This window comes from Heterocephalus glaber, unplaced genomic scaffold (assembly GCF_053883595.1).
Source record: "Heterocephalus glaber isolate CG9 unplaced genomic scaffold, H.glaber_assembly_v1.0 deba00001481, whole genome shotgun sequence".
In the NCBI taxonomy this organism is placed as follows: domain Eukaryota; kingdom Metazoa; phylum Chordata; class Mammalia; order Rodentia; family Bathyergidae; genus Heterocephalus; species Heterocephalus glaber.
This window is the reverse complement of record NW_028258317.1, coordinates 52,678,051-52,694,086: the sequence shown is the minus strand read 5'-3', so window position 1 is coordinate 52,694,086 and position 16,036 is coordinate 52,678,051. Positions and strand designations below refer to the sequence as shown.

Genomic DNA, 16,036 nt, shown 5'->3' with positions numbered 1-16,036 from the left:
GACTTTACATCTTTAAATTGTTCCCCATCTTAGGGAGAAAGCATTGCATCTTTTCCATTCATACAAGGTGTTTTTGCTGAAGTATGGAGTACACGGCTTATCTGTTGAAAAGGTTCTGTTCTACTTCTAGTCTCCTAATAGCTTTTACCATGAACAGCTGTAGAATTTAGTCCAATACTTTTTCTCCAACTACTGACAGGATCATATTGCTATTTCCTTTCCTCTGTTAAAATGATGACTTAAGGGGGTGGATCTTCCAATGCTGAACCAACACTGCCATCCCTATAATAGAACCACTTTCTACATACTGCCAGATCTGACTTCTAATAGTTTGTTTTGTTAAACAAATTTCTATGTTCATACTCTTTTCTTCTATTATCTTTATCCAGTTTTAGGATTAGCACAATGTTTGATTTCCTAAAATGAGGGGAGAAGTGTTCCTTCTTTTTTCTGCTTTAAATGTTCGATACAACTCATCAGTTAAAATGTATTTGAGACTGTTGTTATCATATAGGTAGGTTTTCAGCTACAAATATACTTTCTTTAATAGGTGCTATTCAAATTCTATATTTCCTATGAAGTCAGTTTCATTCATTTGTCTTCCAAGGTACTTCATAGAAGCTGTCAAATTTATTTCAAAAAATATTTTTGTGATATGCTTTCTATATCTTTTTAAATTCTGTAAAATCTGTTAATGTCCTCTAAATTTTGATATTATAATTTTAAAAATGTATAATTGATATTGTGTAATAGGAAGAAAAGGTCTAAAGGAGTAGGGGAAGTGGGAGGGGTAGGGGAAAGGAAAGAAGGGAAAAGAAAAAATATGAGAAAAGAAAAAAATGGAAACAAAGTCTTTGCAAATAGGGAAGGGTGGAGGGGGTGAAGGAAGGGCAGGGGAAGGGGAAAAAAATAAGAACCAAGATACTCATGTAATGGTACAAGATCCCAATGATGAATGTAACTGTATTTCATACCTAAAATGTACCAATAAACTTAATGGAAAAAAAAATTCGGCACTCTGGCCACTGACCTTCCCTATGAAATTCAAGTCTGCCTCCTCAAGGAGGTAACTGCTGCCTTCCCCAACTTCCAAACTGAATGATTTTGAGGATCTGCTTTGATAACTCCATTACAATGAGATAGAATTTTAAAGACATAAGAAACAGAGATAAGTCAACAGGCATATGGGGAATCTCCCCTTTTCCTTTAGACACCACTGCACAGTATTTCCCACTTTCTGCCTAAGGAGGAACTCTTTACCTTCTCCAGCTGTCCAGGAGCCCTGAGTGAAAGGATTTACTTTGTCTTTGAACTGGACCCTAAAAGTTCTGCCTCAACCCAAAACTGAGCTCCACGTGCACCATTAATGACTGGAGCAAGATCAATGGTCCTGATGTTCCAGATTATGTCACCAATTTAAGATAAATGGAGATGTTACCTCTATTCCCTAAAATATTACACAGAAGGAAGCACAATTTTCATATAAAGAGCAATTTCTCATCCAGCATGTGCAAAAAGTACTTTGGTAGACTGAAAAACAATGGGTGTAAATTGTCTCTCCTTCTATATACTCTCTTTGTAGAGCCCTCCGTAATTGACTTAGGCTGGCCCCAGGCTTTGTTCAGGCTTTAGTAAATGTGACATAAGTAGATATTCAAAAATCTTTTACCCACAGAGGCCTCTCTACCCGCTGCTCTTAGGAACTTGTCACCACCATTGTGACAGCAAGACCTGCCTCCTCTACCTCATGATGAATAACATATGACTTTGAGCCAACTGCCAACCATGAGAGTAATCCACCCAACATACCCACAGAACAAATCAGTTATTCTAAATCAGTATGTTTCCAGGTAGTAAGAGAAAGCTAACTGAAAAATTACAAATCCTATTTTCTGATTATAACATATAAGTACAGTAGACCCTCAAGTTACAACTGGCCCAACATATAAACAACTTTGGTTAATTAGGTAAATGGAACATTCATCTATCTCATGTTATCTATAGTGTGTACCCAGGTAAATGTCTAGATCTCAGCTGTATTGACTTACAACCAACTTGAGTTACAATCGGCCCTCAGGAACAGATTGAGTTCTTAAGTCAAAGGTCCACTGTACATTATATATTTTATATATGTGAATATAGGCCAGGGATGGTAGCATATGCCTATAATCTCAGAACTCAGGTAGCTGAATCAGGAGGATTGTGAGTTGGAGGCCAGCCTGGGCTACATAGCAAATTCAAAACCAGTCTGGAATACCCTGTCTCAAAAAACAAACAAACAAACAAACATATATTGTCTTCTGGAAATGCACATACAGACTTAACATCAACTTCTTAAATATTCACAGCTTCTTTTCTTCATCTTCTAAAAGGAAAAAAAAACTTTCATTACATAGTGATATCAGAGTGCTTCCCAGTATTCTCTCATAGGAAACATTTGTAACTTTTTTTTCAGATCAAACGGTCCAGATTTCTTTAGATTATCAAAGGAACTCATAAGCACTAGAGGCTAAGATTTTCTGTCCAATGGGGACACTTTAGCAGTGGGAAGAATATTGAAAAATGAGATGAATTTGATTCTTGGAGAGCAAGTCTGAAGTCACTAAAAAATGGAAAGTAAAACTATATGATAAAAAACTAAAGAATGCATTTACCCAGCATTTTATTAATGCTCTTAATATTCCTTTATTGACTTATTGCATCATCATTATCACCACCAAAGTTACTGACTAAATGCACACATACCATCAACTTCCACATGATAGCTCTTACCTCTGAGATCCTCCAGAAGTCTGTTTCCAATTGTTGCTTTGAAACAAAAATAATACCAAATAGTTTCTCTGGTGTGAGAAACTGAAAGTGTAAATAAGGATTGAAATGAATAATTGATAATGTGAAATAGGAAGAAAAGGTCCAAAGGGGTAGGGGAAGTGGGAGGGGTAGGGGAATGGAAGAAGGGAAAGGAAAAATATGAGAAAATGAAAAATTGGAAACAAAGTATTTGCAAATAGGGAAGAGTGGAGAGGGTGAAGGGAGGGCAGGGGATTGGGGAAAAAATAAGAACCAAGATACATCATGTAAAGGTACAAATTCCCAATGATGAATGTCGTCATATTGTCTACCTAAAATGTACCAATAAAAGAATTTAAGGAAAAAAAATTCAAATATTGAATTCTAAAAGAAACCTTCCACACTGCTTTTTAAGCCCAAATAAAAATCATTTTTCCATACTGTGTTCCAATTTTTTGAAAATTGTTATGAAAGGTTATTTTAAAAGATTACACAATTAAATAGAGGCAAGAGACATGACTAAAGACATCAGTAAAAAAGATATAAAAGTGGCCAATAAACACAGAAAAATATTCCATACCATCAGTCATTATGGAAATACAAATCAAAACCACAAGACACCAAATCATGCCCACTAAGATATCTGTAATCAAAACCATAGAAAATAATTCTTAGGTAGAATTCTGTAAACTATAGGTGTTAGTCAGGAAGCAGTGGGGTCCCTCCCTAAAAGGGACTTTCTCCAATTGTCTTAGTTACTTTGTGGTTCCTGTGACAAAATACCCAACACCCACAAGTTAAAAGAGGAAAGGTTTATTTAACTCATAGTTTTATAGAGAGAAGTTGCAGTCCATAGTTGGCTGGCTCCATGGCAGGATGGCATGCCAGAAGGGAAAAATTCATGGCATGGCATGGCAGGCAAGAAGCAGAGCAATTTCCTTCTTCTTTCCCTTTTTATTCTATTCAGGGTGCAAGCCTAATGACTGTTGCCACCCACATGTAAGGTGGATCTTCCCTTTCCAGTAAGTCCATCATCCACACCCAGAAGTATGCTAAACCAATCAGTGGACTAATCCAGTATCACACACTCATGATCCAGTCACTCTCAAAAGCCTCACCTAGGAAAACATGAGGCTTTGGGGGGACAGCTGGATATATCCCATGGCATCAATGATCAAATCTGAGTTCCGGTTTTTATTTGAAATGATCTTTGTTACTGGTAAGATGAACCATTAAAATACTTAACCAAAGAAATCCATATTAATACAGAATTCTTTTGCCTAAAAGATAGAGATATCGATAAAGCCAAGCATGGTGGTGCACACCTGTGCTCTGAGAGGCTGAGGCAGGAGGGCTGAAAGTTCAAACCCAGCCTGTGAATTTAGCAAGCCCCTGTCACAAAATAAAAATTTTTTTGAAGGACTGGGAACATAGCCCAGTGTGAAATGTAGCTGAATTCAATCCCTAACACTAAAAAAAATGTAATAATAGTAATCTAGGTTTCAAAGTAATGTATAGTTCATTAGGTCCTAAAATTTGTGTATTCATCCACTAAAAGCAACTAAACTGGAGGCACGGGCAAACCTCTCCGGTAATCTTCACTTCAATGAATCATTTTCCTTGACTTGCTTACATACAATCACCCTTATTTCATTCTTTCCCTAACCCCAACCGAAACTGATTTCTAAATCGATCCTTAATAGCAGACCTAGGTCACCTAGACAAAGTGTAATGTCAGTCATTGAAACCCTATAGAATTTCTGCTAACTTAGGTGAATTTTATTTTCTAGGTACCATGCATAATTCAAAGGTAATGATGTGGCCCTTAAAACATTTTGCCCATGAAAAGAAATCATCAAAAGATAGTTAGCACTCAGATTTGCATACTTCAAAGCGTACTTCACCCTAGATGTGATAACAGGTGTTACAAATAGCTAAATTTTAATTGTAATGTGTGGAAGGAAAGGTAATTCTAGTTAAGTATCCACTAGAATAGCAAATAAAGAATTAACACTATACAGACTGTACAGATATATATTTTAATGGGTGTAATATACATACTTTTGTATATATAACATATATATTGTATGTGTATCCAGACACTCTCTAAAGCAGTAAGAAATTATAGTAAAATTCTGCTGTTGAAGACTTACCTGTCATACTACATTTTTAAGTTAATTATCATTTCTCTCCCCATAAAGCTTACGGTCTTTCCCATGTCTTATCAATCAAAAATTGGAGGCAGTGCTCAATTAGCATTTGTCATAAAATAGTATTTCATGAATTAATTTTTAAAGAAAAACAATGAGAGCAAATGACACCTAGATTGATTAAATAATTAGACTCATCCTGAATAGAAATAAAAATTCTAATACACCTCAAAGATCAACCAGAATCTGCTATTTCTATAATCCTGGACAACTGCTATGGAGAAGATTATGTCTTCCCCACATTTATATGTTGGAACGTTAATCCCCAATGTGACTTCCTAGAGACAGAGTCTTTAGGAGGTAATTAAGATTAACTGTGGTGATGAGGGTAGAGACCTAATCTGAGAGTGTCGCCTTATAAAAAAAAGTAGACAAAGAGATCTTCCCACTCTACTCTTCTTTCACAATAAGGTGACACAGCCAATCACCAGAAATAGAGCCCTTGCCAGAAACTAAAATATAGTTAGAAATGAGGAATAAGTTCTAGTATTCTTTCTAAACCTCAGTAGGGTAAATACAATTATAACTACCTCTTCTAAACCTGCCAGAAATTTAATCTTGGATTTTTCAACCTCTGAAACTGTGAGAAAATACATTTCTGTTTTTAAGCTACCAAGTCTATGGCATTTGCTATGGGAGCCCCAGATGACTACTATAACAACCTGCTTCAACTTCTGTGGGCTGCTGTTTGCTCATCTGAAAAATGAGAGGTAGGTCAGAAAAGCCATTACAATATCTTCCAAATCTAACACTGATGACTGGATTTCCCATCACACTCCTAAAGTGTCACTAAAATTTCATTGTCTGCCTCCTTGCTATCCCACATACTCAAAAGAATTTGTCTGGAATAAGAAAAAAATCACCCTGAATAAATACAGTGCAACAAGAGCCCACAGAGAATTAAAAATCTACAGCTACCCCAAAAATCTCTCTCTTTCCTCTCCCTTCTTTCCCTCTCTTCCTCCTTTTTTATCTCCCCTCTTCCTTCTCTCCTATCTCTCTTTCTTCCCTCCTCTTCTTCTTGCATACTTGTATTGAAACATGGAAAGGTAAAACAAATAAGCACAATTGCTATGCGTCAGTTAAAATTTTTAAAAGGAAAAAATTTCTTTAAATAGAATTTAAATTGCCTCACTTTTAAAAAAATTAGCCACATGCCAAGCAATCATAAGCTTAACCGCTAAATAACAAATTTTAGCAAACACTTGGGTAGTTTATGAAAATAAAAATATAAACACTGGTCTAGAACATAAGATTCTGAGTTTAAAGGAACCTACTTTCATTGTTTTTATTAATATAGGAAATCATTAACATTCACTCTTCCTGCATTATTAGAGAATCCGATTCTTATATTATTTTAAATGGGGGACAATGGGACCACCAGTCAATGTGTAGAATTTTTGTTTCACATCTGAATTAGCATAAATTCCACTCTCATCATGCCAAGTGTTTAGGCCAAGTCTTTTGGAACCATCTAGATCTGTGAACTGAGAACGGCACTTTCTGTGAACTATTGAGTAACCATCTTGACAGGCATAACCCTAGAGGGAGAAAAAAGAGAAATACCTGATGACTAAAATATACATTTTCCAAAAGTTGATCATAATATTTCCATGATCAAAGGCAATTTTCAAGAATTGATTAATTTGGTCTTTCAGTAAATGCCTCGGTGAAAAATTGGCTACTGCCTTTATAAGTACTTCAACCCCTGAAAGAAGAATCTAACTCATGACTGTTTTATTTATGAAACTAAAAAGATAAATTGCTATCCATGTAAAAGGTTTTCTGTACGCAAAGTACACAGCATAAAGAGCAATTTAAATTTTATGATCATCTAAATAAGACCAAAACAATTACAACTGAACTACCATTCAACATCCTTTTTTTGGTTGTTAATATAAGCTAGAGTCATTCCAAAGAATAATATATTGGGTTACATCTTTAATAATTGGTACCAAGCCACACTTCCCAAAACAATGGGGAATGCCAAGCTCTATGACTCATTCCTATGAGACATTTACTTCAACAATACCCAGTATAGTTTAAGATGTTTATACTTAAGCCATTTCATGAAACTTCATTGTAATAAAACAAGGCATTATCAATGACCATTTCCCAAAGAAAATACTGATTCTTTCAGATTATACTAGGGGTGATGGCAAACATGGAACATAAAGCCTTCTAACTGATTATGTAATTTCTGCTTAAGTTGTTTCTACTTTTAAAGCACTATGACAATATTGAAATTAAATCACCAAAGCTATAAAACAATGAAACAACACCAAAGTAGTTCTAATCTTAGATTGGTTTTGTTGAAAATAATTGAAAAATTTAACCATATGTTCAACCATAATAGTGTTCATTTATCTAATGAGTGACTATTATGGGTTGGTCACAGTACTTTAGGGCTTATATCTTTTAATCCGTATCTGGACGCTGAGGTATGAAATTTTACTCCAATTTTTCTTTCACATAAAAAAAGATAATTTGCTTAAAAGCTCAGAAGGAGAGAATTTAAAGAAAACCAATATAAGTGACTAGGCCAGGATGACAAATTAGGCTGGTCTGGCTGTAATTTTTATAATTAAGAAATGAAAAGAAATATGGATGATGTAATCATAAAGCTAAAAAATATTCATGTCACTATTTTATATAGTTTGGACTTCCCTTTTGGCTATTTCTTCGGTCTTTGTGGTAGGTTGGTTGATTTGGTTGGTTGGCCGGATGGTTGGTCAGTCAGGCAGAGATTTGAGGACTAGGACTGTAGCTTAGTGATATAGTGCTTGCCTAGCGTACCCAAGGACAATCCTCAGCACTGGCAAAAATAAAAACAAGACGAGTATAACTGGCCCAAGCTGAAGAAGAAGGCAGGGTCTTCTCATTCCCATCCCTACTGGGGTCAAACTACAGAGGGTTTCTCATGGAAGTTCAATCGTGTTCCTTTAGTATGTTCTAGGCAGATAGGAAAATTTATTTTTAGGACTTGAGTGACAAGATGAAAAGTTTTAAGAAAACAATTCTGTGAGCAGAATTACTAAACACTAGAAGTGGAAAAGACTGGATCAAAGAACTGTGATTAGAATTGGATTCAATAATTCAAATCAATTGAGAGAGGGACACAAATGTGGCTTACGTACACAATGAAAAATTATTTGACTCCAAGAGAAATAAAATACCAATAATGTGCTGCCATGTGGATGAATCTTGTAAACAGTTTGCTAAGTAAAAGAAGCTAAAACCAAAAGACCACATGATTTTATACATAAAAATCTAGAGCAGGCAAATACACAGAGACAAGAAAGTAGAAGAGTACTTGCCAGGGAATAAAAAGTCGGGGGAGGAATGAGACTGTTAATGGGACTGGTGTTTCATTTCGGGGTGATGAAATTGATTAGGATGATGTTTGTAAAACCCTGTAATATATTAAAAACCAGACAATCATGTACTGTAAAAGGGGTGGATTTTATGGTATGAGGAATTATACCTCAGTGAGGCTGTTATTTTTTAAAAATGAATACCTTCAGGGGGGACATTCTGGAGTAAGGAAAACTAGCTACGAGACTGTTGCCTGCTGACACACATTACACTGAGTGCTTCCCATTTTTGGTGGTGTATCAGTAAACCAGCTCTAATTTTATCCCATAAAAAGGTAGGTATTAAAATGATTTGAAAACTTTATTATAAAAAGACAAAAAAGCTAATATGTTTTCTTCTATTATCTTTATTCAATTTTAGGATTAGCACAATGTTGAGTTCCTAAAATGAGGGGAAAAGTGTTCCTTCTTTTTTCTGCTTTAATTGTTTGATATAATGTATCAGTTAAAATGTTTATGAGCCTGATGTGGTCATATAGGTAGGTTTTCAAGCTAGGAATATACTTTCTTTAATAGGTGCTATTCAAATTTTATATTTCCTCCAGAGTTAGTTTCATTAATTTGTCTTCTAAGTTACTTCTTAGAAGTTGTCAAATTTATTTCAGAAAAGATTTTTGTAATATGCTTTCTATATCCTTTTAAATTCTGTAAAATCTGTGGTAATGTCTTCTAGATCTTAATATTGTAATTTTTTAAATGTATAACTGATATTGTGTAACAGGAAGAAAAGGTCTAAAAGAGCAGGGGAATTGGGAGGGGTAGGGGAAGGGAAAAAAAAGGAAAGGAAAAAACATGAGAAGAGGAAAAAAATGGAAACAAGGTCTTTGCAAATAGGGAAGGGTGGAGGGGGTGAAGGGAGGGCAAGGGAAGGAGAAAAAAAATAAGAACCAAGAGACTCATGTAATGGTACAAGATCCCAATGATGAATGTATCTGTATTGTATACCTAAAATGTACCAATAAAGTTAATGGGGGAAAAAAAAATACCCTGCCCATTTAAAAAAAAAAAAAAAGCAAGCTAATATGTAACATTTCCCAATCTCTTTGGCATAAATACTCCCCTTCAAGTTATCAGAGTAAAGTCTGGGAACATTGAATTAGGAAAACAAGAGGTTAATCAGCTGGCACAAATTGTTAAGAGATGTATTCAGCTCCCCTTGAATCCACTTTTCCCATTTCCCAGTGTACAGTTGCCAGACAGTTTGAGTAGGAGTGACCCCAGTGCCAGGCCTAGGGGCAGAATCTAATCAGCCTAAGAAAATTGCCATCGTCTCAGAAATAGTAGTGGGTTCAGTATCAGGCATGGGGCTTGGCTCTATTCAAACAGATTAAATCCCAGGATTTTTGTTGAGTAGTTTATGTGAAAGCATTTTTTTCCCCACAATTAGCTGTAAACGAGGCAGCATCCGTCCCAGGTTGCTATTGGCAGGCCTCCTACAACTACTATAGCATGAAATCAACAGATAAAAGGCAGAAGAGAATCAGAAAGAAACATGATGCCATGTGTGCCATATTAATTCTTTCCCGAAGTTAGATGTCTGAAAAAAATGTGAGCCAGTGAATCGCTATTATTGCCTGATTCAATCGGAGCTGAATTTTGTGCACCTTTCTAGATATTCTAACATGCACCAGAATAAGATGCAACATGGGAAGGCTGAGGAACTTCAAATCAGAGCAAGGAAATGAATGAAAACCAAGGGAGCAGGGCATATATAAAAAGTAAGAGTATAGGCGAAGAACAAATTTTTGATGAAGCAGACAACCCAGAATCAGAAGGATGGAAATATGGAATAGGTAAACAAAAAGAAGAAAAAAGTAGTAGGACTCTGGAGGATATACTTTATCATAAGGAAGCAGAGCAAGTACGCTTTTCAAAACTGAAATAAAAGAGCATAAAATAGAATATTTAAAAAGCAGAGTGCACTAAGAATAATCTTACAGAACCTTAATATTGACCACAGCTCATACTCAAGGCCAAGCTGGGATACTGAGAGCTCAGTATAAGCAAGTAATGTGGCATTATCACCAATAAAGGGGGAAATTTTGAAAATTAATGATATGTTTTCCTCTTTTCAGTGTACATAACCACTCACTTGCCCAAGAAGAAGACTAAGTTTGTTTCAGGAAAAATGCCAACCAAAGAGCAAATGGGATATGTTTTTTCAGCAAGACGATTGCCTTGTAATCCAACTGACAATCTCAAGGACTTTAGAATATCAGTAATTAAGTGTCAGATCATGGAGTTCTACAAATGTGTAGAGAAAACTCCTTGGCTGTGAAAGCTTAGGGAAGAGTTAGAGACAGAAGGGAGATTGGGAAGAGCCTACATGGGGAATCAAAGAAAGAAAGCAAAAAAGAAAAAAAAAAGCAGGACAGCAAAAAGGGGCAATATATTTTCCTATTTTCCCATTTATTCTTTAATCATGCAGAGTCTCTTCTTCTGAGACAGAGAAGTACATTAGGTAAATGAGAATAATGGCAGGAAGATATAGGGAGTCTCCTATCCCCATTCCTGTTAAGGACTCTTGAAATGCATCGCCATTCAAACTGCCCTTTCAGTTGCCTAGAATAGTCAGGTAGAAGGAGCCTCTAAGATTCATCTGTACTGCACTACTTTTGGTGTCTCGTGTCATAGACACATTCCAGAAGTACTGCAAGTCTGCAGAAAGAGGTACTAATAGGGGCTCCAGAGCTGAACATTGGAGCTGGCACTGAAGGAGTCACATAGGCTTCTGTGGGGTCTAGAGTAGGGGAGTGGAAAAGAGTTTAAGTCATCCCAGACATGCCTTATGACAAGCCCAGAGAGAAAGAGAAAAAGACTGCCAATTATAGCATCCACACATGTTAGTCACTAATGCCAGCAAGGAAAAGAACACCAGGAAGACCACAGCATCACCACAGATACTAGAACAGGCTGAAAATACCACATGTAAAACACTGCTCTTCCTCCTCTGGCATTGAGATGTCAAGTAATATCTCTCTCTGTTTATAAGCTAGATGTCATCTTAGAAAGAGTTGTCATTACTAATTGCTGTATAACAAACCACCTACACATAGTAGTATAAAACAATAGCCATTTTATTATGTCTCCAGATTCTTTGGGTCAGGAATTTGGATAGGGTACAGTAAAGACAGCACCTCTATGCTCCACAATGTCCAGAGTCTTGCTAGGAAGACTTGAAAGTTGGGGCTGACTAGACAGTTGGATGCTGAAAGCATCTCTTATTACAACTAGAAGTTACATGGGATGTCTGCTGGCATCTCAACTGGGTTGTTGGCTGGAACAACTATACAGCTCCTCCCTGTGCATTCATTTGGACTTCCTCACAACATGGTGACCAAATTCTGAGGATAAGCACTCCACAAAGTAAGGCAAGAAGAAGGTGTACTATTTTTTGTTATCACCTAACCTCAAAAGTCAAATGGCATACTTGTGCAACAGGTACAGATCACTCCGATTCTAAGGTAGGTGACAGATTCTGCCTCTCAGTGGGAAAAATTTCAGAATCACATTTTAAGAGATATGGGATAGGAGCACTAGTTGTAATCATTTTGAAAAATACTTTTTTTTTCTTCCTCTTTTCAGGGAGAAAAGTAGGACATGTCAGGGCCCCTGACATCACCCCTAGGTCTGATGATTTTCTAGGTTGTATTTACACAGTTGTACTCATGACTATGATATAGCAAAAGGATACAAAGCAAAATCAGCAAGAGAAATGGCCTGAAGTCCAAAGAAAACCAAATGCAAAACCCAAAACTTCCTCCCTCAATGGAGTCACACAAGATGATGTAATTGCCCCAGCAATGAGTTGTGACATGCTCTTTACCAGGAAAGCTCATTAGAGACTCAGTGTCCAAGGTTTTTAATGGAACTGGTCACATAGGCATCCTCTGACCAGCATATGCCAAAATTTCAGGCTCCCAGAAGGAAAACAGGTGTTTGACATAACCTATATTGTTTCCACAAACAGTGTAGGCACAGTCAACCATTTTAATCAGGGAATTCTTCTTAGCCTAAAAACCAATTTTCTAGATGCCAGCCAAGGGCCAACCTTGTGATCAGGCTTTTGAAAAGACAGTAATCTTAGCTCTTTACAGTGTACAGGGGATGGAAGATGATCTCTGAGAAAGCAAGAGTATTTTCAAGAGAGATTAATCGCTTCTTTTAGGGACTATTTAAAGTATGCAATCAAAGGAAGCTTTATCTGGATGGAAGTGTTAGTGTTTTCTCACCAGTGGTGGACTTGGGGAAAAAAGACCAGTTATCTGTTAGATACACTTTCTTTGCACACTTAAGGTAAACACAATTGCTAAATGTTCACTACCCTAACAAAATAGTTAAATCTTTGCTTAACATTTCTCTAGTGTCAGTGGAAAGAAGTGTTTAGAAATTGTGTATAGAAACACCCTGAATTACCACACATTGTTGGGTGGCCTACTATTTAGTGCTACTCAGATCCAGATTTCTGCCTAAGTTTACTTAAGCAAAGACAAGCATTTGCAAGCTCTTTCTGAGCCTTGAGGTAGGTGAGGCTAACTGGTGTGTGGATGGGATAGACATTATACACAGAGTTATGCAGAATCAGAGTGGAAGATAAATTTTGCAGAAAGAATGTAGACTCTTACATGGAAAACTGAGGACAAAGAAGCAAAGATGATTCATGGATTCAAGTCTGGATGGCTAGGAGAGTTATAACACCACTAAAAAGAATAAGAAAGACATGGGGGTGTAATGGATGTCTTCTAAGGGGAAATGATGAGTCACATTTTAGACATTTTTAAGTTGATATGGCATCAGTACAAAATGTTTATTTGGAAGGTGGTGCTATGGGGCAGATGGCTTGGAGAGAAGTCAGTGCCCCATGCACAGCTGTGATCACTGGCAAGGAAAAAATAGCTATAAAGAACATTCCTGGGACCATAGATGACATTTACATATGGACTATGGATTACATAATTGTACTCTATCAGTTTTTCTGAGATTGAAAATTGTACCATAACTGTGTAGCCCAAGAATTACACATTGATCTATTCAGGGTGACAGGGCATGGTTTTCCAGCCCACTCCCATATGGTAAACACCTGGTGACTCTGTCAAAAGATTATCTGGCATCTCCTTGTACAACTCTTCAAACTTTCTAGCTAAGTTTGAAATTTTATAACAATAAAAAGTTGTACTCCCAAAATGATGGTTGGTGTAGAGTCATCTCAGATTGTGTAAAATGGGAGGAGCAGGGTTCTGGGAACCAAATGTTGAGGACAGCCATGGCTGAGTCCATAAAGAAGTCATAAGGACAGAGGAGAGGTAAAAGACAGTGTTGCAAAGTCACAGGTCCTGATGGGGTAGGGAAGTTGAAGAATGCGGTGACAGCCAAGAGTGCTAACTTCCAAAAACACTGACAGAGAGCTAGGCCTGACAAAACACAACATTGTAAAGCAATCTCCAGTCATCTTTCAGTGTGAAGTTTCAGAAAAGCATTGAGATAGTTCAATAAAACATGCTGATGAAAGGTGGAAAAGAAAGTGAGGGCAAAAGAGGCCCTGCAGAAATAGGAGCCACTGAAGTTGCAGCACGAGAATCAGTGCAGGGGAAAGCTAGCCTTAAGAAACCTGGTACAGAAAGCTTTCTTCTTCCTCTCTTCTTTGTTTAACAGATCAAGACAGGATGGTACAGAAGGTCCTGTGGGTGAGTGAGTTTCCCAGTTACCCTTCCACCATTATGAAGGACAAATAGAAGATGGTTTTATCACTTACATCAGCAAAAAGTATGATGGACTCTTTTAAGTGATGTGCTCTTAGATGCTCACACCCCCTCAGTTCTCACTGTCCCTTAAGTGCTATATTCTTATTCTCAGCAAGCACAATTATATCCTCCATCTTTCTGTTTTCAAAAGAAAATTACACTGCTATTTCTCAGTCATTTGTATACCCAGTTCTCACCCAATATTTTTCCAGTCTTTTGGTAGGCTTTTCCTTGCTTCTACTTATTCCTATTTGATTTTATCCTCTTTCATGAGGACCTTTTTATTTTTGATAGCTTTATTTTTCAAGGTCATTTTCAGTTTTCAGCCTGCCTTCTGGAACATCAATAACTCTGCCTAATTTAATATTATATGATAATTTGCAAGCATAGTCTCAATTCCTTCATCTAGCTCATCCATTAAAAAATGCATAATGGTTTATGTTTCCTGGCCAAATCAGTCACTGTGAATGAACCTTGTGTCCACCATTAAAGACAGCTATTAGCTACCTGGCATTAGTACAGTGAAGAACCTCCTTCCCTAGTATGCCTATAAGTATGTTCATTTTGTGTATGTCACTTACTTTTTAAAAGGAATTTGAAGTAGCAAGCTTATTTATGTCAATGTCACATTGGATGAAATGAAAGTAGATACAAAAATAGATTACTGATATTTTCTTTCATTATTTTCAGAATACATCATGCACAAAGATGCTACCAGTTATATGCAATTGACTTGCCAAAAAAAGTTGTCTTCTTTTTTTTATTTTGGGGTTTGTTTTTTGTTTTGGGGGGTTTTATTTGGTACCAGGGATCAAACTCAGGACCTTGTGAGCCAGGGGCAGTGCCACTGAGCTACATCCCCAGCCCTAAAGTTGTCTTCTAAGCACACACATGGAATGGTGTGGGAGGAAAAGAAAAATTCCCCTGTGGGCAAATCTACTTTATCTACCCTGAGGACCCCTGGGCAACAGATCTGTTCACTCATTTATTTCACAAAAATGCAAGTGATTCTAATTACACTGCAAACACTGGCAGACATATAAATAATAAATATGTCACCAGTAGGATATATTTTGCTATATACTTAAGAAACATTTAATTTTTTTGATAAAATTCTATAAATAAAAAAGCATTTGTAACAAATAGAAGCATTCAACCACAGGAAATCAGTCTTGGAAAGTGTAAAAAAGTTTAGGCTGTGGCATAAATACAAATATCTATGTCATAAATGAATCTGGTCAACATATTAAGGTTTTATTACACTGAAAAATATGGAGATCTATACAAACATGTCACAAAATAAGCTGACTTTTAAAAATTAACATGACATAAATTTTAGTTACAGCCAGCAACAGAAATAGCTGCACCATATTAAATGGTGGCTACTGACACGTTTTTCTTTCTAATGCACAAATTTTTATTAGTCTTATTATTTCAATAATAAAAAAATAACATTTTGCTTATTCTTTTGTCCATATTTTTTGAGGAAATTTGCCCCAGCTACTGATTTATGACAATGGTATGACCTAAGGGTTATATATAGATTTGAGGTCTAGGGTTCCCAACTCTTAAAACCACTTTTTTCTCTTTACAAAAGTCAAATATGTTTTCTGTAGAAATTAAACATATTCAAAAAGAAGAAAGTAGAATTTCTCACAATCCTAAATTCTCTGAAGTAGAAATGAGCTTTGTGACGTAGCCCAGAAACAAGAGGTGAATTGTGGTTACTTAACTTGAGAAGGCAATATAAGACAAAGCTAAAGTTTCAGAAGAAACAGGGTGTCTTTCTACAGAAAGGATGCACACTAAAAATACCTAAGAATCTGATTTTCCTGACAATTGAGACTACACAATTTCTGCACTGTTGGTGAAACATGAGATGAACAGGAAGCTAAAATATTTATTTCCTAATTTTCAAGCA

At 36.4% G+C, this 16,036-nt stretch overlaps 1 protein-coding gene across 4 annotated transcripts in view; it reads right to left on the bottom strand.

The window, feature by feature from the left end:
- The window catches only part of Cfap95 (cilia and flagella associated protein 95), a 204,424-nt gene that overhangs the window by 63,271 nt on the left and 125,117 nt on the right, over positions 1–16,036 (bottom strand). For 3 of the 4 annotated variants that reach the window (XM_021252729.2, XM_087184091.1, XM_004838164.3), the window contains one exon: positions 4,811–6,541. The exons of the other annotated variant lie outside the window; for it this stretch is intronic. In XM_021252729.2, coding sequence (XP_021108388.2) covers positions 6,353–6,541 — 189 coding nt within the window. In that variant the 3' untranslated portion in view covers positions 4,811–6,352. Of the gene's footprint in view, positions 1–4,810; positions 6,542–16,036 lie in introns of those variants that run through there. 4 annotated transcript variants of the gene reach the window in all.